Source organism: Maylandia zebra, linkage group LG12 (genome assembly GCF_041146795.1).
Source record: "Maylandia zebra isolate NMK-2024a linkage group LG12, Mzebra_GT3a, whole genome shotgun sequence".
Taxonomy (NCBI): domain Eukaryota; kingdom Metazoa; phylum Chordata; class Actinopteri; order Cichliformes; family Cichlidae; genus Maylandia; species Maylandia zebra.
This window is the reverse complement of record NC_135178.1, coordinates 31,059,898-31,083,739: the sequence shown is the minus strand read 5'-3', so window position 1 is coordinate 31,083,739 and position 23,842 is coordinate 31,059,898. Positions and strand designations below refer to the sequence as shown.

General features: G+C 39.9%; 1 protein-coding gene across 2 annotated transcripts; it reads left to right on the top strand.

Moving 5' to 3' along the window:
- Positions 1-146: 146 nt before the first annotated feature.
- LOC143421511 (UDP-glucuronosyltransferase 2A2-like) lies at positions 147-20,499 on the top strand. Of its 2 annotated transcripts, XM_076891080.1 has the most exons (8): positions 147-1,091; positions 4,022-4,030; positions 7,960-8,586; positions 8,742-8,890; positions 9,034-9,165; positions 9,456-9,543; positions 10,145-10,364; positions 20,214-20,499. In XM_076891080.1, exons 1-8 carry the CDS (start codon positions 374-376, stop codon positions 20,497-20,499), a joined length of 2,229 nt encoding a protein of 742 aa, XP_076747195.1. In that variant the 5' UTR covers positions 147-373. The 2 variants fall into 2 exon arrangements, with proteins under 2 accessions (XP_076747195.1, XP_076747194.1); XM_076891079.1 differs by lacking the exons at positions 7,960-8,586; positions 8,742-8,890; positions 9,034-9,165; ... (1 more) ...; positions 10,145-10,364; positions 20,214-20,499 and adding exons at positions 1,419-1,567; positions 1,707-1,838; positions 3,026-3,113; positions 3,426-3,645 and having other exon boundaries at positions 3,910-4,388.
- The last annotated feature ends 3,343 nt before the right edge of the window (positions 20,500-23,842 follow it).

Below are 23,842 nucleotides of genomic sequence, written 5' to 3'. Positions count from 1 at the left end.
CTGATTGGGACCCACACCCAGTTTCACACCTTGGCTAAGGGGATTAGAGGATCATCAGGGGGTCCTTTTGTCCCTCTGTGGGGGGTTACTCCCACTAGGTTTAAATCTGGGACTCTCCACCATTTGACATTAGAATGGAAGAAGCTTCGTGGATGAGAGGTGAAACGTCTTCAAGCAACTTAAAGAAGTCCAGACACTTTTCTTTGCAAGCTCCTTTGACTACGATGACCTGGATGACTGAGAACCTTCAGAGACACAATCACAGACAGAATTGAGTAAATGTTCATCTTAACTGAGTTAATAATTATCTTTCCTGTGATACTTCTACAAAGGATCAGACCACAGCTGGTTATCCTGCTGACATTCAGACACCATGGATCTGCGTCTCTCTGCCTGCATCCTGATGGTACTTTGTGCAACATCGTGTGCAAATGGAGGAAATATTTTGGTGTGGTACGCCGATGCCAGCCACTGGATAAACATGAAACCTGTTCTGGAGACGCTGGTTGACAGGGGACACCAGGTAACTGTACTGATTCCGAGCTTGTCAGTATACATGAACACCAATGAACCCACCCGCTTTCACTATGAGCCCTTCAATGTCTCTTTCTCATTGGAGGCTTATAAGAAGCTTCTAGAAGACTTCCTCCAATTCTCCATATACGAGATTGATTATATGAATTACTGGAAGATCTACATCAGATACATTAACATTTCAAAGACAAACCTTCAGTACAATATCCAGTATTTGGACGGTGTGGTGAAATCAGAAGCCATTATGAAGAAGTTGAAAGAGGGAAATTATGACCTTCTCTTGGCTGACCCCTGGAAAGCTGGCAGTGACTTGGTAGCAGATATTTTGGGGATCCCACTCATCTTCTCCTTGCGCTTCTCCTTAGCTAATAACTGGGAGAGGCATTGTGGTCAGATGCCTGCTCCACCATCCTTTGTTCCCGGTGCCATGAGCAAACTCACAGATAAGATGGACTTCTCAGAGAGAGTGTGGAACTTTCTCTTCTACGCTCTCCAAGACATCGTGATTGATCACACTTTTTGGAACATATTAGACAGATATTACTCTGATGTCAAAGGTGAGCAAATAGGCGTGAAGCACTGATTTAAAAAATATTAAAAATTTGCTAATAATGTAAACACAGTGTTTTAAAATTTTCTGATTAAGAAAATATGATCTCTTGCATAAACTATTGGTGATATGTTAATGTTTTTGGAACGTATTAGACAGATATTACTCTGATGTCAAAGGTGAGCAAATAGGCTGATTTAAAAAAACTATTTGAAATCTGCTAATAATGCAAACGCAGTGTTTTAATATCCCATCAGATCTGATTAAGAAAACATGATGCCTTGTATAAACTATTGGTGATACATTGATGTCCATTACTTATGCATTGCAACAGGAACTCCCACCAGTGCCTGTGAGTTGATGAGTAAAGCAGACATCTGGTTAATCCGAACCTACTGGGATTTTGAATTCCCTCGTCCTTTCCCCCCCAACTTCAAATATGTTGGTGGGATCCACTGCAGACCTGCTAAACCTCTACCAGGGGTAAGGACACTCAACTATTACCATTTGATTAATCATTACATCACAGAATATTCCTGCCAGGAGCAGTGAAGCCATCAAAATGTTGCAATGAGAAAACAGCTGGTTGGCTGGTGGTGGGATAATATTTGACTTGTTACAGGATCTGGAGGAATTTGTGCAGAGTTCTGGAGATGATGGCATTGTGATCTTCACTTTAGGATCCATGATCAACAACGTCACCAAGGAGAAGGCAAACATGATAGCCTCAGGCCTCGCTCAGATCCCACAAAAGGTCAGAGGATAATCTTTGTTTCAGCTGTAATTAATTTTCTGCAAAGCATGGAGTCGTTTTTCATGTTTCAGAGTGCTCTACTTCTGACTACCAGAACTACAAAAACTACATGTTTTAATGAGATTGCAGACTTTGGACATTTTAGGCTGCATGTTTGTGAGAATCAGCCATCTCCAATTTTACATCCATCACGCACTGCCGCTCAAACTCTACTCACACTCGCTCCTCTTCGACCACTCACTCTCAAATTCCACTCACGCTGCCACACACAGGAATCTCAGGAAGGGTCCACCAACAGGTCCGGGAAATCTATTTAAAGAAACAACGGTTAGTTAAAGACAGACAACTTTAAAACAGAGCAGAGAGCATGAACTATGCGGGTTCAACGTTTCAGCGATGAGGTGCTCAGAGCCCTACCCTTAAATAGCGCCAGAGTGATCAGGACAGATCAGCAGGAGGTGGTGGCAATAAACCCAGGTGTGAAAGGTGCGAGCCAAAGGCAAGAGCCCAGTAACTCTGAACTCTGCCCAGGCAAGCAGGAGACAGTAGGGAGGAAAGAGAGAGAGAAACAAAAACCCAACCTGTAACCAGTGTGGGCCAGCCAGAGAGACACCGGGACCGTGACAATTCCTTTGACTGTTCACAGCAAGCACCACCCTTAAATTTAACTCCAGGCCTTTTATCTGCTTAATTGATAATGACATAACAAAGGAATTGCCCACACCTCATGATGAAATGGCCCTTTAGTCCAATTACTTTTGGTCCCCTTAAAAAAAGAGCATGGCACATGTTAAGGAGCTAAACACTCCTAAAACCTTCATCCAATTTGAATGTAGATACCTATCTGAGAGTCTACAGATTATGTCGATGTAAATGATATAACTACAAATAGAACAGGTTTCAGTAAACAGGTAAAAAGAAAAAAAAACTTGCATCAATCTTGTAAATACATATATAAATCTAACTTTAAAATAAAATCTAAAATTAGCATTCAAAGAGTTTTATACCCAAATCACTCCGATTATGCAGCTTTAGATGACAGGTAGAAAACAGCTGACTAGAAACACATACTGCAGTTTTATTTTCCCATAATATTTTGTGATATATTGCCTAAAGTGTGGCTGTAAGTATACTACAACAGAAAACAAACAAATCATGTAAGCTAAGAAATATGTTACCTTTTATAGGTGGTGTGGAGGTACATAGGAGAAAAACCAGAAACCTTGAGTGCCAACACTAGAATATATGACTGGATCCCTCAGAACGACCTCCTGGGTACGTAAACTTGGCACTAAACACAGATTTTCTTAAAACTGCAATGACATAAATTAAACGCACATTCAACATGAAATGCAAGCTGTGAGCATTCTGTTTATTAACAAAAGGAAAAATTGATCAATTATACTTTTCTAACAGACACCCTGTGCAAATCTAATCTGTTGCACTAAAAGATTAGTTGAATGCACATAAGTATTAGAACGTGCAAATCAATTTCAACTCAGCACTTATGCCGGGTTATTGAAATTCTCCTGTTGTTCACGTGAAAAACTAACTTTCAATGTCACATGGTTATTTGGCATGTGTTAGGTCACCCTAAAACTAGAGCTTTCATCACTCATGGAGGCACAAATGGGATTTATGAAGCCATCTACCACGGAGTACCCATGGTGGGCATACCCATGTTTCTTGACCAGCCACACAACATGATCCATATGAAGGAAAAAGGAGCTGCAGTTATTCTCAATTTGAACTACGTGACAGCTGAGGATCTAAGAGATGCAGTCAACACAGTCATCGATGATAAATCGTGAGTTCTCTGAACTATCTGCACTTTAAATTAGGCACTGGAAACAGGCTTTAAAGGGAAAAAATGTAGCAGGGTCAGAGTATGAAACGTGAAGAATTTACCTTGAACCCCTTTTTCTTGGAGCCAGCTAACACAAGAAAGCCTTGCTGAGCTGAACTTTAATGACCTGTGTAAACAATTTTTTATGGTCTCATAGCTTTTTGATTAATACTGCATGATATTCATTTTTACAATTTTTTTTCTCATTTATATACACATTCACAGGTACAAAGAAAATGCTATGCGGTTGTCCAGCATCCACCACGACAGACCCATGAGTGCTTTGGAAGAGGCAGTATTCTGGATTGAGTTCACACTGAGAAACAAAGGGGCCAAGCACTTGAGGGTCCAGGCCCATGAGCTCACCTGGTACCAGTATCACAGCCTGGATGTCTTGGGCTTCATCCTCACTATAGCTCTACTCCTCATATTCATCTTCATAAAGACCTGCAGTTTCTGTCTGCACAGGTGCTGTGTCAGGAGAGGAAAGACCAAAAGGAAGGCTGAATAACAACTGAAAAAGGTGCTGAGTGTGTTGTGCCGGGGCAATATTTGTTACCTACATGAGACTTTCTTTCATGTATGTTGAGTTTCCCACCATCTTATTCTTTATGCATCACCACTGATTACTTTAACTGAAGACAGGTGTACCGATTTGCAGAAGTGTACCTGAAGTTAATCTCACATTAAAAACAGAATGCTGATTGGCTGTTGAGTTTTGCTTTTTTAAGAAAGGAAAACACAAAATTCATTCTATGCCTTTACTTGAGTACTGCTCATGAAAAGTCACCACTGTGGGTCCTCTTGGCACTACATGTGGTCAACATTTATACAAATATGGAAGATGGGCTCCAAATTGAACTTTAACATACAGAACTCATTAACATAAATGTTAATGTGATTGTGGCTCAAGAGTTGGGAGGTCATCTTGTAATTGGAAGGTTGCCGGTTCGAGCCCTGGCTGGGACAGTTTCGGTGTTTGTGTCTTTGGGCAAGACGCTTCACCCGTTGCCTACTGGTGGTGGTCAGAGGGCCCGGTGGCGCCAATGTCCGGCAGCCTCGCCCCTGTCAGTGCGCCCCAGGGTGGCTGTGGCTACAATGTAGTTTGCCATCACCAGTGTGTGAATGTGTGCGTGAAGGGGTGGATGAATGGATGTGTAAAGCGCTTTGGGGTCCTTAGGGACTAGTAAAGCGCTATACAAATACAGGCCATTTACCATTTATATTAACAAAAAACAAACTGCCCTCCGTGTCCTGAACGAGGTTTACACAAAATAATACATTTGAATCACAGCTAGTATTTGTTCCCCCTCCCCCCACATGAACTGTACAGGAATAATTTTATTTCCATCATTTTTTCAATTTTCCATCTTCTTTGACTTTCCACAACATCAGCTCCATACAGGCAGTAGCATCTTCTGCAGTGTCATGGCCACAAACTAAGGGGTATAAAAATAATCTTTTATTGGTGAGTGACTCAATGTAGCATGCTCTCTGCCCTGAAAGGTGTAGGAAATATAATGGAGAGTCAGAAGAAGTACTGGCCTTCTATTCAAAGGGACAGCAAACAGTGGATGAAACACCTTTATGGTAGCCCCGTCATCACCACTAGATCCTCCCAGAACGACACCATGTTCAGTTCAGGAGAAAATAACACTGGAGCAGCTTTCCATCACTGCACACAGCTCTTCAAGAATAAAATGAATCAATGATCCTTGAATAATAGATCTTTTTTGACTGCTACCTGTTAATAACTGTTCATATATGTTTTCTAAGGTAGCTTTTTGTGAGAGACTTTATATACAAAACAATTGCTGTATGTGATTTGCTTAATTAGGTCACAGCAAATAGTGACTTTTTATTTCTACTTCAAGACAGGGATTGGTAGTTACATTACACTGAGACTTTACGGTAATGTGCTGCCACCTGGTGGTAAAAGCTTTAGATAAAAATTTGGTTCAGGTAATTACAAATAGTATAATTAAGATGGAAAAAATAAAATACTTTTAGAGGACATCAGAGAGAAATAAAGTGAGATTACTGTATCATGACATTTCAACCCTTTTGTCCAAAAATGACTTATGACAAATTAAATTCAGGGTATACAAGACAAGACAAGCAGACCATGACGAATTTTCAATATCTGTTGGTCTCTGTCAACTATGTGTTTGAAATACACCATATGGAAAAGAAATAGTAAAAACTTATGATTTATATGTTATATTGGTTTAGTAAGTATCCAAAACATACAAGTTTCATTTATATAATTTTTCAAGGCATCTTATATCTGTTTTCACTCTTGTATGCTTTTCATACAAGTTTCACACAAGACAGATACAAACTTTATAAGATTTATATATATCTTTTCTATATGGGACACTACCCATCAAAAGTTTTGAAACACCTCAATTGTCCAGCTATTTATTCCAATTTATGTAATTCAAATCCAATGAATAGGTTGAAATGGTACAAAGGTAAGTGTTGAACTGCCAAAGGTTAAAAAAAAAAGGAAGAAAGGTTTCCCTTGATCTCTTTTTTGACTTCAATTGTTTGTTTCTACTATGCTTTCATTTCAGACTGCAATGTGACATTAAACAGCATGATTTTCAATAGAAAACTGGAATAATTGGGGTGTTCTAAAACTGGTAGTTTTTTAAGAAGACACAGTGGTGTATAGTATCTCATCAAATCGAATGCCTCAGAAGTTTGTATAGCTAACATTTTTGTATTTTCACAACAGCTGACCTCTGACCTTAATGCTGAGGGCACTGGGGTAAAAATGCGTGTTTTAAAAATCTTTCATTGATTAATCTAAAAAGACAAAGGAAGTCCTTGCAGTCCCCATGTGCTGCTCATAGGGGTCTGATTATTGGGATTCAATACCCGTTGCCGTGAACTTGTATAAGCTGCAAAATTTCTAGGCGAATCCTGTTGAATACTTTGAGTATATGATAAATAGAAAACATAACATTTAAAAAAATAAGTGTAACAAAAAACAAAAAGGTCCCAAATGGTATGTTCACAACCAATCAGATGTTTTGTACTTTATTTTACAAACGCCTTCCATGGTTCTGGTTCAAAACAGACATCCAGATGATTTTGTGTTAATTATTTGCACATTAAAGTCTACTGAGGACTGCAACTGGAAGATGTGAAATAAGCTGTGAAAAACTTAAAAAGAAAAAAGAATACATTTTTAAAAAAGGAAGTGAAGAAGTCACCTTGAGTAAACAGAGGTCTTTTTCCAGGCAGTGTCCAATTAGAATCGTGTCAGCATTTCTGAAGCCCAACAGCATCTCCTGGACATCTCTTAGAGAACCATGGTGACCCTTCACACCCTCCTCACTAACACCTGAAAATCTGGCCAAGTAAGTTGTCACACGGGTTCTAAGCAGAGCTGCATAATATGCGTTATAAAGCAAAACCTTACCATCTTTGAAATACTGACTAAACCTTGCACTTGGTGTTGACCAAATTTTCAATAGACAGAAAGATTTTCAGACTTCTGCCACACTTCTGTAGTGACAGAGCGAGTTGGTATAGTTTATGTAGTGCACAGAGAAAGATGAGGGGTATATTATCACATTACCTGGTGCTATAGTCAATGACATCATTTTCAGGTTTAATCCAAGGTGTCATATAGAATTAGCTGACTCGAGTTGACCGTTACTCTGGATAACTCCAAACCATGAATGGTTTAAAACTACAAAGGTAAACATATGTTTTCATTGCAAACTGATTAAAACAAAAATCAAACTTCAGACATCTTTTTCCACACCAACAAGTTCTGACATAAAGCCCATGGGCACAAGAGTTAAAGATAGAGTATATAATGAGGTGAGCTGAAGTGTCATACAGCAATCCTACACACATCAACAATCCTGCTGTGTTGTGCATGTGTCACAAGATATACTTAATATTATACTTAATTAATAATGCCTCCCGGAACCAGAGGCAGACAGAGAAAGACCTGGGTCATCCGCAGCCACCCTAGGGTACTAGGTTAGAAATCAGTCTTGTTTCTCAGTACAGTCAACTTTACTGTGACTACCTTTTAACCCATTGTGATAGCACAGACAGATATGAGTCAGAGTTCAGATTTATTGAGTTAATAATTATCTTTCCTGATATACTTTCACCAAAGAATCAGACCACGGGTAGTTTTCCTGCTGACATTCAGACACCATGGATCTGCGTCTCTCTGCCTGCATCCTGCTGGTACTTTGTGCAACATCGTGTGCAAATGGAGGAAATATTTTGGTGTGTACACCGAAGGCAGCCACTGGATAAACATGAAGCCTGTTCTGGAGACGCTGGTTGACAGAGGACACCAGGTGACTGTACTGACCCCGAGCTCGTCAATGTACATGAACACCAATGAACCTTCCCGCTTTCACTATGAGCCCTTCAACGTCTCTTTCTCATTGGAGGCTATGGAAGAGTTTCTAGAAGAGTTCCTCCGATTCTCCATATACGAGATTGATTATATGAACTACTTGGAGCTCTACATCAGATTCATTGACATAATGAAAACTGACCTGCAGTTTTCTATCCAGTATTTGGACGGTGTGGTGAAATCAGAAGCCGCCATGAAGAAATTGAAAGAAGGAAAGTACGACCTTCTCTTGGCTGACCCCCTCTACCCTGGCAGTGACTTGGTAGCAGATATTTTGGGGATCCCACTCGTCTTCTCCTTGCGCTTCTCCTTAGCTAATAACTGGGAGAGGCATTGTGGTCAGATGCCTGCTCCACCATCCTTTGTTCCCGGTGCTATGAGCAAACTCACAGATAAGATGGACTTCTCAGAGAGAGTGTGGAACTTTCTCTTCTACACTCTCCAAGACATCATGATTGATCACACTTTTTGGAACGTATTAGACAGATATTACTCTGATGTCAAAGGTGAGCAAATAGGCGTAAAGCACTGATTTATAAAACTATTTAAAACTTGCTAAAGATTTAAACGCAGTTTTTTAAATATACCATCAGATCTGATTAAGAAAATATGCCTTGTATGAACTATTGGTGATATGTCCTTTACTTATGCATTGCAACAGGAACTCCCACCAGTGCCTGTGAGTTGATGAGTAAAGCAGACATCTGGTTAATCCGAACCTACTGGGATTTTGAATTCCCTCGTCCTTTCCTCCCCAACTTCAAATATGTTGGTGGGATCCACTGCAGACCTGCTAAACCTTTACCAGAGGTAAGGACACTCAACTATTACAATCTGATTAATCATTACATCACAGAATATTCCTGCCAGGAGCAGTGAAGCCATCAAAATGTTGAAAAAAAATGCAAAAACAGCTGGCTGTTGGTAGTGGGATAATATTCGACTTGTTACAGGATCTGGAGGAATTTGTGCAGAGTTCTGGAGATGATGGCATTGTGATCTTCACTTTAGGATCCATGATCAACAACGTCACCAAGGAGAAGGCAAACATGATAGCTTCAGGCCTCGCTCAGATCCCACAAAAGTTAAGTTTTCTTTAAGGACAAGTGTCCTCTTTTTTGGAAATCAAAATATGGTCACCTTAGACTACTAGGACTACCAAAACTACCATTTCTACCATCTCAAATTTTACATCACTCAGTTTTTCCTGCGAAAAGTCAGATTTTGTCTGTTTGTCTGTTGTTTGTCTGATGATTTCTAATGACAAGTCTTGAGATGTCCCCTACCCTTCAAGTCTTGAAAAATTGCATTACAATATAAAACTAGCATACAAACCCCCCCCCAATCATGTTAGCAAATATCTTACTGTTTATAGGTGCTGTGGAGATATAGAGGAGAAAAGCCAGAAACTTTGGGTGGCAACACTAAAATATATGACTGGATCCCTCAGAATGACCTCCTGGGTAAGTAATGTGGGTACCAATCACAGATGAATAACGGATCAATAGATGATGGGCAGTATAGAAACATTGATTCCATCAAAACTTATCTTAGTGAAAACAGATTCCACAACGATGGCAAATTTTCACTGCACACTGAACATAATTTTTTCTACAAAAGTTTTTAAAAGCCTAGAGCTTATTTTGCCACATTCAACACTAAATGTTTTATTGGAGGCTGTGAGCATTTGTTATATTAAAAACAAGGAGAACTGAATGAAATATGATTTTCTCACAGATGAAATCATGATTACAAGTTGCACGCTGCGCTAAACTACTTTGTTTAGTTCATTTTCTCAAAGCTGTTCCACTTTAACAGATGTCTGGACATCTGGCAAGTTAAATTTCAACTTAAATCACTTCTTCACATATATTGACATTCCCAAGTAGTCCAAGTGTGTAATAAGTAATTAAATGTTTAATGGTTTGTTTAATGGTTATTTGGCATGTCTTATGTCACCTTAAAACTAAAGCTAAGTACTTGTCCAGGTTTAGTGAAACCTTTTTGCTGTCCAAGTGTGAAAAACTTACTCCAGATGTTTCATGGTTATTTGACATGTCTTAGGTCACCCTAAAGCTAGAGCTTTCATCACCCATGGAGGCACAAACGGGATTTATGAAGCCATCTACCATGGCGTTCCCATTGTGGGCATCCCCATGTTTGCTGACCAGCCAGACAACATGGTCCATATGAAAGAAAAAGGAGCTGCAGTTATTCTCAACTTGAACTTCATGACGTCTGAAGGTCTTAGAGACGCAATCAACACAGTCATCAACTACAAATCGTGAGTTCTTTGAACTATCTGTATACTTTGGATTAGGATTTGAAAGTATAGATTTTATAGCAAAGATGAGTGTGGGCTCAAGAGTATGAAAAGTATGAAGGCCAAGCATAACATACCTTAAACCAGAATTATTTGCAATTTCAAGTCACAGTGATCAACCTACACTGAACACAATCTGGTCTTGGTTTCTCATTCGTTTATTTATTTTTTTTTAATTGATTTGCAGCATGTTTTGGGGTGCTTTACAGAGCCTTTGCGAGGCTTTTTTTTTTTCCATAAATGTAAGTTGTTATGCTGTACCTTACTAAAACCACTGAGCCCTTTATTGTCACTGGAATGTGCATGTATTAATTTAGCAAGACAAAAAAAAGGTTTAAATGTTCTGGCAACACTTTATAACACAAACTACAAATATGGTGCAAGTACGCTGTACTTACGTGCATTTTGTGTCAAGTCAGGTTTTTGCAGGATATAATGAAAGAAGTACACTGTAAGTACCCTGTACTTTCTGGAATGCAAACCATATTATGGAGTCACCAGCGAAACAATGAAACAATTACAATGAATGTAGCACCCACAACTAAGGCACAAGTAGCCTTTAATTACATGTAATGTTTTGTACCAAGTCAGGTTTTTGCAGGAAATAATAAAATAATTACATTGTTAGACTACAAGTACCCTGTAATTAAGTGCAATTTTTTGTGCAACATTTTTTAGTTACACCATAACACAACCCATGCCCCAGAAAGCACAGGATATTTCCATTGTACTTGTTTTATTGTTTCTTGCAAAAACCTAAATTGTTGCCTGCAAATTGCACATAAGTGCAGGGTACTTATACGCTGGTCGTGTTAAAAAGTTTTAGCAACCCTTTTGTACTTTGTTTTAATTTGCTGTTAAACCTCTTTTACAGTGATGGAATAGTAGAACACACACCAAGAATACCCATTCACACAATCAAATTCGTTTCACTTAAATCTGCAACAAACTAAAGTTATTTCCATGTCTCTTATTAGGCTTTGAGACCATGACATTTAACGTTTGGAGTTTAAGCTCTAACGTGCAGCCATCTCCTTAGAAATAAACAGCAGCACCGAGACTGCACAAAGTGATTAAATTATTAACTGGAGTTGAGGGCTCTTTACAATAAATTTCAAGATTAATGATTTTCTGTACCATTAATCTCTCGCCTCATTTAACTGTTTATTCTTGCAGTTTTATGTTCTTTAGAGATTAATTTTAAGAATTTTATCATCATCTGATAGCATCTCTGACTGGACTAGGTGGCAATGAAAGGGATCATTTCATACAGAAGCAGAGTCACATGTCCCATAAAACACCTCTTTTTGTGTGAGCGCACACAGAGCCTGAAATTGAGAGCTTTACATAGAAAGATGATAAAGACAGTAATCACAAGTCACTGAATGTACATGCCCTTGGGTTCTCAGGGCCATGCTCAGGTTCACACTTCAAAACAAGATTTCACTAATCAGTGGTTGATGTCACAGTGCCAACTTCTATATTTTATGTACAAACTATTGTTTTTCTGCTTCATAGGAGAATTCAAAAGACAGATTTACAGCATATCATAAAGTACGGTGGCCCCTAGAGACAAAGCACGTACAAAATCCAAAACACTTACAAAATCCAAAACACGTACAAAATCCAAAACACGTACAAAATCCAAAACACTTACAAAATCCAAAACACTAACAAAATCCAAAACACATGCAAACTCCAAAACACATGCAAACTCCAAAACACATGCAAACTCCAAAACATACAAAATCCAAAACACTTACAAAATCCAAAACACATGCAAATTCCAAAACACAACGGAAATGCTCCAGGACGCTAGGGGCAGTGTTGAGCTTTCTTTTACCTAGTAACTACACAAGCCAGGAAGTACCAATGACCGGATTTGGGCTGTATACCAATTCAGGGTCTGCAGCCTTAAAGGCCGATTACGTCACAGCGACACGACGAAGGCTGTCCCAGTTCAAAGGCTGCTCAAAATGCGGCCCTCAAATGCGTCCTTCATTTCCCTGAATTTTAAGGATTTTGGTGTAGCCTTCATGGCCCAACATATCCCAGACTTCATAGCGTGGCAGTCGGTGTGGATAATTTTGTCGAAAAAAACGGCGGAAGCGGAGCGGCCGAAGAGTAAACTTTCAGAAGTAAGTACTGAATATTATGTCACTTATTTATGCGCGAATGTTTTTATAATGGAGAACATTAAAACATTACTGTTGGCCACATGTCGGGAAAGTTATGTGACATTAGCGATGTTTGTACTAACTTGGTTTTAAAGCCTTTACTTCAAAATATACGCTGTTCAATAGTTGACTTTAATCTTACAGAGAATGTGATGATTTTATGGATAATTAAAGTCAGTCATATATCCACAAACACAACAAGCTGAAAGTCAGTGATGCTGCTCGGTTTGTAGTCCTGAATATCACGGCACAAGCAGGATTCACTGCACTGTTAATGTTAGCTATGTTGTATTGCTGCCTCTGTTCGGTGGTGTCGAGCCAAACGCACTTTAACGTGTGTTTGAACGAGCTGACGGTTCACTCGTTAAGCTGAAAGAAAGATGCTTTAATCACAGGAGTCACACATGTGTCCACTGCACCATCTGGGAACTCTTCTTGTTTACCACTGTAATAACACAAATACTAAATCCTCCTTCTCTTGTGCTGTTTTGTAGCAGTGTATACACCTGAGACTGTCACCTATCTGTCCGTCCTGCACTCTCTCTCTTTTTCTTTCTCTCTGGTTGTGTAATAAAAGTATGAACATGTAGTTATAAGTTACACTTGTGTTTGAATCCTGCAGCTTATCACACATTTGATTTCCATGTGTGACAACTGCAAGTGTCCAGAGTGAGGACAGACTGAGGGACCCACTGCTGCACATCATCTGTGAGGCTTTCCACCCCTGATGATCCACCAGGACAAACTCAGCAGTGTGTGAGGAAGAGGAGGAAGAAGAGCCAGCAGCAGCTGACAGATGGAGATAATAGACAGACTGTTCCCTGTTTGTGAAGGACTGCTAGAAAAGTTTAACATAACTAATTGTCTGTCCTAAATCAGTCTTATTAGGTTATGTTCAAATAATTTTATCATTCCAGTGTTTTCAGTGTGGGAGAAAGTACTCAGGGCCTTCAAGTTACACACCATGAAAGGCAGCAACAAGTTTAATGTTCAGAAACCTAAAGTATGTATCTGCAGCAGAATGGACCTAAAAATAAATGTTTGTTCCAGTTCTATGAAGCTTTGAGTATTTTGGATTAGTAGTACTGCTGTGTTTGTTGCATCATATTGCTGTAATTGTTTATATGCTTTATATATTCTGAGGTAAGTTGATCTATATTGTTACATCATATTCTATAAGGATGTTATGTGTTTGTATACTTTCTGCCCAGTTTGACCCATTTAGCAGAAGTCAGCCTGTTTAAGGCTCTGATATCTATTCTGTATGACTTAAAGCAGTTATGACATGGTCATGGTCCATAAAGGAATATTTAATATGTCAGTCTACTCTTCATTCTATCAGAAACAGTTTTCACAGCTCGTACATTTTCTTTTTATAAATATATGTAAACAATGAGCCAAATTTAGTAATGCCAACATACTGAAGGAACAACATTTGTCTCTTATATAGATTAGATTAGATTAGATTAGATTAGATTAGATAGAACTTTATTAATCCCTCGGGTGGGTTCCTCTGGGAAATTCGATTTCCAAAAAAGCACAGCACCGACAGAAGTTACAGAGTTACAGAATATTATATATATATATATATATATATATATATATATATATATATATATATATACACACACACACACACACACACACACACACACATATATAAATACAGAGACAATATATATATATATATATATATATATATATATATATATATATATATATATATATATATATATATATATATACACACACACACACACACACACACACATATATAAATACAGAGACAATATAAATAAAATATACGAAGGGGATAAATAGAATAAATAGGAATAAAAAATAAAAATACAAGTGAATGAATTGCACATTTCAAGTATTGAGGTCTATTGCACTGTTGACTATTTACAAAAGTATTGCACAAAAGGTATTGCACAGTGAGGTGAAGAGGCACTACAGCTTAGTTGTTCCCCCCTCCTTTGTCCTCCTGTTTCCCCTCCCTCTCCCCTCCAGAGAGGAGTTAAACAGTCTGATGGCGTGTGGGACAAAGGAGTTTTTAAGTCTGTTAGTTCTTGTCTTGGGGAGAAGCAACCTGTCACTGAACAGACTCTTCTGGTTGTTAATGGCCGTGTGCAGAGGATGCCTGGCATTGTCCATAATGTCCATCAGTTTCTTTAATGTCCTTTTCTCTGCCACTGTCACCAGAGTGTCCAGCTTCATGCCGACCACAGAGCTAGCCCTCCTGATCAGTTTTTCCAGCCTGGATGAGTCCTTCTTTGCTGTGCTGCTCCCCCAGCACACCACAGCATAGAAAAGTACTCCAGCAACCACCGACTGGTAAAACATCCTCAGGAGCTTCCTGCAGATGTTAAAAGACCTCAGCCTCCTGAGGAAGTACAGTCGGCTTTGGGCTTTTTTGTACAGGTGCTCTGTGTTGCATGACCAGTCCAGTTTATTGTCCACCCACAGCCCGAGGTACTTGTACTTGTTGACCACCTCCACCTCCTCCCCCTCTATCTGAACCGGCAGTGGACCTGCTCTAGACCTCCCGAAGTCCACAACCAGTTCCTTAGTCTTTGAGGTGTTGAGTTGCAGGTGGTTTGTGTGACTCCATGCGACAAAGTTCCTCACCAGACTTCTGTACTCCTCTTCCTGATCATCCCAGATACACCCCATGATGGCTGTGTCGTCTGCAAACTTCTGAATGTGGCATAATTCAGAGTTGTAGCAGAAGTCAGAGGTGTACAGGGTGAAGAGAAGAGGGGACAGCACAGTTCCCTGTGGTGCTCCTGTGCTGCTGACCACTGTGTCAGACGTGATGTCCTTCAGCCTGACGTACTGTGGTCTGTCGGTGAGGTAGTCGGAGATCCAAGCGACCAGGCAGGGGTCCACCTCCATCCTGTTCAGTTTTTCCTGAAGCATATATATGCATATATATGCAGATTTTCCTGAAGCATATATGATACACCTATATATGCACTGTCAAAGATACTTGTCTTTGAGTGAAGATTTAAGGTGATAAGACATAAATAACTGCAACTTGAATCTGTACTGAGGCTCAGTATTTGACACAGAGTTCATGTTCACTGCTGTAATAGCTAATAATGATTAATATAATAACTATAATATTGGCCATATTATATTTACATTACCAAAGTGATATGACTTTAGTCTCATGAACATCATTAGCTAATTGTTATTTACTAACTAATGTTAAATGACTGTTCAGTACAGAAATGAAGCCCAAAAATCATGTTTTACTGTCCTGTGGTCTCAGCCTCAGATACTTATCAAATCACACAAAGCTCTTGCAGAAACAAACAAACGAACAAAATATGTTCTCCTTCATTTCTGTCAAACAAAGTTGTATAACACGTTTCCAGCGGTTAGTATCATGGTTGCTAGGCAACCTGGGCAGTGTGACGGAGACTATACCGTCCCATACAGCCCAACAAACTTGCCGTTTATTTTGCAAATCGAGCTCAACACTGCCCCTAGCGTCCAGGAGCACTTCCATTGTGATTTGGAGTTTGCAAGTGTTTTGGATTTTGTAAGTGTTTTGGAGTTTGTAAGTGTTTTGGATTTTGTACGTGTTTTGGATTTTGTACGTGTTTTGGATTTTGTAAGTGTTTTGGATTTTGCATGTGTTTTGGATTTTGCATGTGTTTTGGATTTTGTAAGTGTTTTGGATTTTGCATGTGTTTTGGATTTTGTAAGTGTTTTGGATTTTGCATGTGTTTTGGAGTTTGTGCATGATATTTGGAATTTGTAAGTGTTTTTGGAGTTTGTACACCGGGGCCACCGTAATAAAGGTCTAATGAGCATAAAAGTTCAAGTACCACAAAGTTGTTGTTTTTTTAAATGTATCTCTTTATTTGAATTTTTTGATACAAAACAACAACAAACAACAAAAACAACACAATAATGTCACGGTTCTGGGTCAGTATTGACCCAGCATTCTGAGTTCTGATCTATTTTGAATGAACGTTTTGTTTCTCTGGTGTTTTGTTGATGATGATTATTATTGTTTGAGTTCTATGTGTTATATTCGGTATGCCTGCTTATGAGTCTGCGTCTGTGTCTCTGTCGTGTGCTTCCTGTTTTATTTTGTAGTTCTGTGTCCTATGTCAGTGCGTTCAGCTTTGTGCTCTCCCTGTCTCGTCAGTGTAATCAGCGTCAGCCGTGTCTCCCAGCTGTTTCCTCTTCGCTCCGTTCACCTCTTGTATTTAGTGTCTGTGTCTTCCCCTACTCGGTGTTGTGTCGTTAACGTCTGTTCATCCTCTTACCTTCTCCATGCTGTGTGTTTGTCATGTTCCAGTTCTCCAGCACCACTGTTTGTAAGTTTTTGTTCAGTTTTGTGACTCATAGTTTGAGGAGTTTTTCCAGCAATAAAGCTGCGTTTTCAGTTTAAGTCCTGTCTCCAAGAGTCCTGCGTATTGGGTCCACCACTCCTGCCTGCCTGCCACACAGTCAACCATGACAAATAAGCAGTCTGAGACATGTAAAAGGAAAACTAATAGAGTATGGTAAATAATTGGGTCTACCAGCCATTTACACATTTGTCCTGACAAACCCAACCTGCCATTGGAATGGGGCTGCCCCTCTCACTATAGTTTTCCTCAGATCATCAGGTAAGTAATCACTGGAGGGCGCCATATATCCAAAAAAAGTGTCACTTCAATTCAGTCTCTGCCTCTGCTCTGGCCCCAATCTGTAACAACCACCTATTGCCACCATCCCTCGTGAACTCGTGTATATGGGAGTCCACGAGGGATGGGTATTACATGTTTTTAGGATTAATTTTTTTTTTAAACATAACACTATTCTAAGCTTTAGTGACCTGTCTTCTTTGTATAATTTGTATTATTATAACTTGTATCATTTCTTCCGCTATTGTCAAATAAGACACTGTGCATCTTCTATCTTGCCAGAGTTTCCAAGTCAGCCCCCTAAGCAATGGTAGGAAGAATTATTTGAGCTGAAGTCTCACAGTAAGGCTCTTATAACACAAAAAAGGGCGATCGTGGCTCAAAGAGTTGGCATTTCGTCTTGTAACCGGAAGGTTGCCGGTTCGAGCCCCGGCTATGACAGTCTCGGCGTTGTGTCCTTGGGCAAGACACTTCACCTACCGCCTACTGGTGATGGCCAGAGGAGCCCATCGCGCGATATGGCAGCCTCGCCTCTGTCAGTCTGCCCCAGGGCAGCTGTGGCTACAACTGTAGCTTGCCTCCACCAGTGTGTGAATGTGAGAGTGAATGAATAGTGGAATTGTACAGCGCTTTGAGGGCCCCGAAAAGTGCTATATAAATGCAATCCATTATTATTATTATTAAATACCTTAATTAAGACATGGGGCAATTACTGAACCCCCCCAAAAAAAAAAAAAAAAAGTTGGGAACAGGACCTGGGCCTTAAGTTTGGGAAAGATTACTGGGACAAAGTAATTGACAGAATTCATACCTCGTCCTCATGTGCAAGACTCTCTCTTATTCAGTTTAAGACGGTGTACAGATTGCACTTCTCAAGATCTAAACTTTTTGCAATGGGTACCACCTCATAAAATATATGGCTCTTAAAGTAGCATGCTTATGACCGACATTAAAGTACAGTAGTATAGGCCTATTTAACACCTACATACAGTTTACACAAGACAATTTTATGTCTTATATGAATATTATTTATTTTAACTTTCATAAACAAGATGTGACGAGTGATAATATAACAACTGTACTGCATCAAAACATTCACAGCAGGTGGGATATCCAATCTTTAAGTGATTACCTGATGAATCCTGCTTCTGGGTCCAAACTACTCTGCATTTATTAAAGCGGTTTTAATGCTTTTTATTTTGTTCTATTTATTTTGAACAAGCCCCTAAAAACAGTCAGTGATCACTGTCGGCCTCTCTCGGTTTTTATTACTGCTAATCATTTTAAAGCTCAGTTTTTAAAACCTTACGATGTAACTACACCCCAGCCCATGCAGCAGAATATTAATGACTAACCTTGGATTGTGGATGGATTATCTCAGTTTTTCTCCTGACTGAAGTTTGGTCTGTTTACAGCATCCAGCCATTATTCGATTAAATTTGTTCCTAATCATCAGGAACTCTCGCGTCAACTTTTATCGAGTTGTAAAAAGTTAGCTATCATACTCCAGCTTCACTGAGTTTATGTTATGCTAACATAGCTGTGCAGCTAGCCACCGTGCAGCACATAATTATATACCAGCTAGCCCAACTTCAGTAACCCTACAAACGCCACTGCTGTTTATTTTTCAGTCTTCATTTATGTTGGAAGTGATAGCAGAGCTGTACATTTTATCTTTTGCTGTTGCGGTTAAGCTGCCGGAATTATAGCTTCACGACCCTCCTTTGTGGTTCATGCTTATCGAAGTTCAGTTTGCTCTCCATGACGTTTCAGCTGACAACATGAATTACTATCGTGTGGTGGCCTCGCTGGATCCGCTGTCCACCCGCTGTGTGATGACCCTCCATGATGATGATGGTGATCCCCCCCACCCAAGGGAAATACACCCCTCTCAAGGCACTGCTGCTGTGGTGCTACTCCCTCTCCGATGCAGAGCTTGCTGATAAACTCCCTCTCTCAGGCCTGGGTGATGGTACAGCTCTCAAGCTCATGGAGGGCATGCTGCCCTTGCTAGGAACGGATGACGTTGGATTCCTCTTTCTCAGACAGTTTCCGTTGCGAGGTGACCTCGCCAACTCCCCACTGCTGGCCGCAAAGGATTACCATTCACTCGCAGAAGAAGCAGGTTGCCTTCTCCTGGCTACCAAGAGCTTCGGCATCCAGGTGATAGTTCCCGACTCACCAACGGCATCTCCCGCGCCACGGATTCTCCAACTCATCGATTGTGGCTAGGATTGTGGCACTGCGGAAAAGGGCTGTGTTTTTACCATCAGTGCCGTTCCATCTTTGCAGTTTTAAGGCCCAGGGAAACGAGCCTGCCAGCGCTCTGTAGTTGCCGTGACCGCTGGCGATAAGGAAAGGCTGCTCTTCACACAGGACTCGCGGTTGGAGAGACGTTTTCTGGTTCACTCCGGCTCACAGAAGAGCCTCGGGAGTCAACCCGAAAACGTCGGGAGCCTCCACAATGGCACATTATTTAATCTTAAAAAAATTGGAGCTTTCCCATGTACCACCAGAGAGAACCCAAGTACTACTAGTGGTACGCATACCACAGTTTGAGAAAGACTGATCTAGACTATCTAAAATATACCCCGACATTCCTGACCTGTGTAACAGTGGCAACACATCCACCTCGTATTTAACTCATGTGTTTTTTACCTGCACAACACTTCAGTTATACAGGACTTTTTATTTTGCACTGCTCTCTCCTGTTTTGAGTGTTACACTCAAGCCTTGCCTATTTTTTATTTATTTATTTATTTTTTTGGATTGGACGTTTGGATCAGGACTGGTTATCAGCTGTTCACTAGTTCTCAAAAATTGTAATTGCCTGAACTGTAATGAGGTATATCTTTGTATCATTTGGTACTTATTTTATTAGCCCTGATATGTCAAGCTACATGTAAAAATTCTATAAATAAAGAGGAAAAAATAATAAAAATGTAACAATTCAGATTATGTTTTTTAATTCATATACACATTCACAGGTACAAAGAAAATGCTATGCAGCTGTCCAGCATCCACCACGACAGACCCATGAGTGCTCTGGAAGAGGCAGTATTCTGGATTGAATTCACACTGAGAAATAAAGGGGCCAAGCACTTGAGGGTCCAGGCCCATGAGCTCACCTGGTACCAGTATCACAGCCTGGATGTCCTGGGCTTCTTCCTCACTATAGTTCTACTTCTCATATTCATCTTCATCAAGACCTGCAGTTTCTGTTTGAACAGGTGTTGTGTCAGGAAAGAAAAAAAGAAAAGGAAGGCTAAATAACAGACTGAACTGAAACAGAGATGTGGGACCAGTGCAGTATTTGTTACTTACATGAGATTTTCTTTCATGTATGTTTAGTTTCCCACCATCTTATTCTTTATGTATCACCACTGATTACTTTAACTAATTACAAGTGTGTTAATTTGCATAAATGTACCTGAATTTAATCTGACATTAAAAACCAAATGCTGATTGGCTGTTGAGTATATTTTTTTAAGAAAAGAAAATTCATTCTATGCCTTTAGCTGAGTAACACAAGTTTCTCTTTTAGTAATCTAGGCATACATCCATGCCATCAACAGTTATATAGATATAAAAGGTTCAAATTAAAATTTTACATAAATTATGTTATTATGAATTATGAGGAAAAACAAAAAAAACACTAAATCATGTTATGAAAGAGGTTGATACAAGCTGATACATTTGGATGACAAAACTTCGTAAACATTTCCTTTGTATGAACATGTTGAAAAGTACAGGAATAAGTTTTTACTTAAAGTGCTGCGGTGTCCTAAAACTCAATTTTCCATTTTTTTTGACGATAGTTCAGAATATGAAAAGGAAAAAAAATTAATATGAAAAAGCAACCACTACATCCTGGTGTCCTGAACACGATGTAATGTAATGTGGCTATATACAGTATCTCACAAAAGTGAGTACACCCCTCTCATTTTTTAAATTTTATTATATGTTTTCATGGGTACAACACTAAAGATATGACACTTTGACACAATGTAAAGTAGTCAGTGTACAGCTTGTATAACAGTATAAATTTGCTCAAAATAACTCAACATAGAGCCATTGATGTCTAAACCGGAACTAAACTGGAGTCCGCTTCCACTCCTCCATTATGACATCATGGAGCTGGTAGATGTTAGAGACCTTGTGCTCCTCCACCTCCCATTTGAGGATGCCCCACAGATGTTCAATAGGGTTTAAGATTGTAGACATGGTTGGGCAGTCAAGTACCTTTAACCTCAGTTTATTTAACAGGGCACTGTTTTGGGGGGGAATCATTCTCTGCTTCAGTATGTCACAGTACATTGGCATTCATGGTTACCTCAATTAACTGTAGCTCCTCAGTGCCAGCAGCACTCTTGCAGCCCCAAACAATGGCATCCCACCACCATGCTTGACTGGAGGCAAGCCACACTGTCTTTGTACTCCTCACCTGGTTTCTGCCACACACCCCTGACACCATCTGAACCAAATAAGTTTGTCTTGGTTTCATCAGATCACAGGTACCGGTAATCCATGCTCTTAGCCTGCTTTTCTTCAGCAAACTGTTTGCAGGCTTTGTTGTGCATTATCTTTAGAAGAGGCTTCCTTCTGGGACAATGACCATTTGATGCAGTGTGTGGCATATGGTCTGAACACTGACAGGCTGACCCTCCATGCCTTCAACCTCTACAGCAATGCTGACAGCACTCATACAGCTATTTTCTAAAGGCAACCTCTAGATATGATGCTGAGCACGTGCACTCAACTTCTTTGGTTAACCATGGTGAGGTTTGTTCTGGGTGGAACCTGTACTCTTAAACTGCCTTATGGTCTTGACCACTGTGCTGCTTCTCAGTTTCAGGGTGTTGGAAATATTCTTATAGTCTAGGCCATCTTTATGTAGAGTAACAATTCTTTTTTTTTCAGATCCTCAGAGAAGTCTTTGCCATGTTGTGCCATGTTAGACTTCCAGTGACCAGTATGAGAGAGTGTGAGAGCAATAACACCAAATTCAACACACATGTTCACCATTTGCACCTGAGACATTGTAACACTAACAGGTCACATGAAACCTGGAAAGGAAAATAGCTAATTGGGCACAATTTGGGGTGTACTCACTTTTGTTGCCATGGGTTTAGGCAATAATGGCTGTGTGTTGAGTTATATAAAGGTGACAGCAAATTTACACTGTTGAACAAGCTCTACACTGACTACTTTGCATTGTATCGAAGTGTCATATCTTCAGTGTTGTTCCATTAAAAAATATATATACAGTGAGATACTGTCAGCTGAAGTTGAAATAGGGCCGGTGTTCTAGATTAATTGGCATTGTAAATTAACTGGTGACGGTCAAAGAAATGGGTTTATGTATTTATTTGTCGGGTGGTTTGCCATGTGTTTTTTTTTTAGTTTTGAGGTTAGAGATTTAGAGATTTTTAGTTTTAAAGCCAAGTTAAGAATATTCATAGTTTAATTTCCAAAACTTGCATATGATCTTCAATTTGTAGCTGATCTACTGACGTATCACATAGCAGCTGGGGCAGTCTCAAATGGAGTTTAGTCCACTACTGCCACCTGTGGCCAAGTGCCATACTACTACCAGATTAACTAGTGACCATCTGCACCTGGTTCTATGACCACCTTGAGTAGAGGCTGAGTGGCTGCACTTAAACCTGGTGCATTCAGATCTACCCATAAACACGTTGAAAGATGCAATGCTAGCAATTTTGGATTGTCAACACTTAAACCAATCATTGAGCAAAGACAACAGGGATAATTTTTTCTGTGTATTAAGCCTGGGTAACATTTGTAGTCGCCTTCTGTACAGGGTAAGTCCATGCACAGTCCTTGTACGACTTTCCACAGCAGGTGCATTCAATAAGAAAGAAAATTTAGATTGTCAGAATCATTCATCTAAAGTCGGGCTGTTGAGTGAAGCAACTAACGATGATCCTCTAATCGCCTGAGCCAAGATAGATGGCAGACCAACTGTCTGCCATCTATAATCCAGTTTTGAGTTCCCTCCCCAGACACCTTAACGCCCACTCACATCCTGGGCCATCTGACCTCAGGAATTTGCATGATAAGGTGAGGCTAGGTTTCACGGACGATCTGATTTCCTCGTGTCAGCATTGTTCCCACATCATCATAATTAATGTTGTTCCAGGTTCAACATTGCAAGTGACCAATCACCTTCTTGTGACGTCATTCCTTTGCGACTTCGAAATACCCGCCTTCGAAATACAAGTGAAGAAGCGAAAAACCGCCGCCTGTCCGCCGAATTTGAAGTCAATTTAGGATACTTTCCTTTAATAAACGGTAAGCATTATACATATGTTCCTCACTTGGCTTGCTGTTTGCTTGCTAGCGATAGGCTACTTGACGACAGCATTAGCTAACCAGTGTTCTCTAGACCAGCGTTCCCCAACTTTTTGGGTGTTTCGTGGCCCGGGGGTTGGGTCAGGCAAAATTGCAGTAGCTTCCCTGATCATTTTACAAACATAAGTGAAGAGAATCTGGACTAAAAGGCCTAGACTTATGGTTGTGTGCTGAATCTATGAATCAAACTATCACCTGGAAACATAATTAACTGGTCCATAGCTGTGAAACTGGACATGAGTTC

Coding starts and splice junctions, on each gene's coding strand:
- LOC143421511 (XM_076891080.1), top strand. CDS start 374: ATGGATCTGCGTCTCTCTGCCTGCATCCTGATGGTACTTTGTGCAACA. Junction 8,587..8,741: donor ATATTACTCTGATGTCAAAG/GTGAGCAAATAG, acceptor GCATTGCAACAG/GAACTCCCACCAGTGCCTGT. Junction 10,365..20,213: donor ACAGTCATCAACTACAAATC/GTGAGTTCTTTG, acceptor ACACATTCACAG/GTACAAAGAAAATGCTATGC.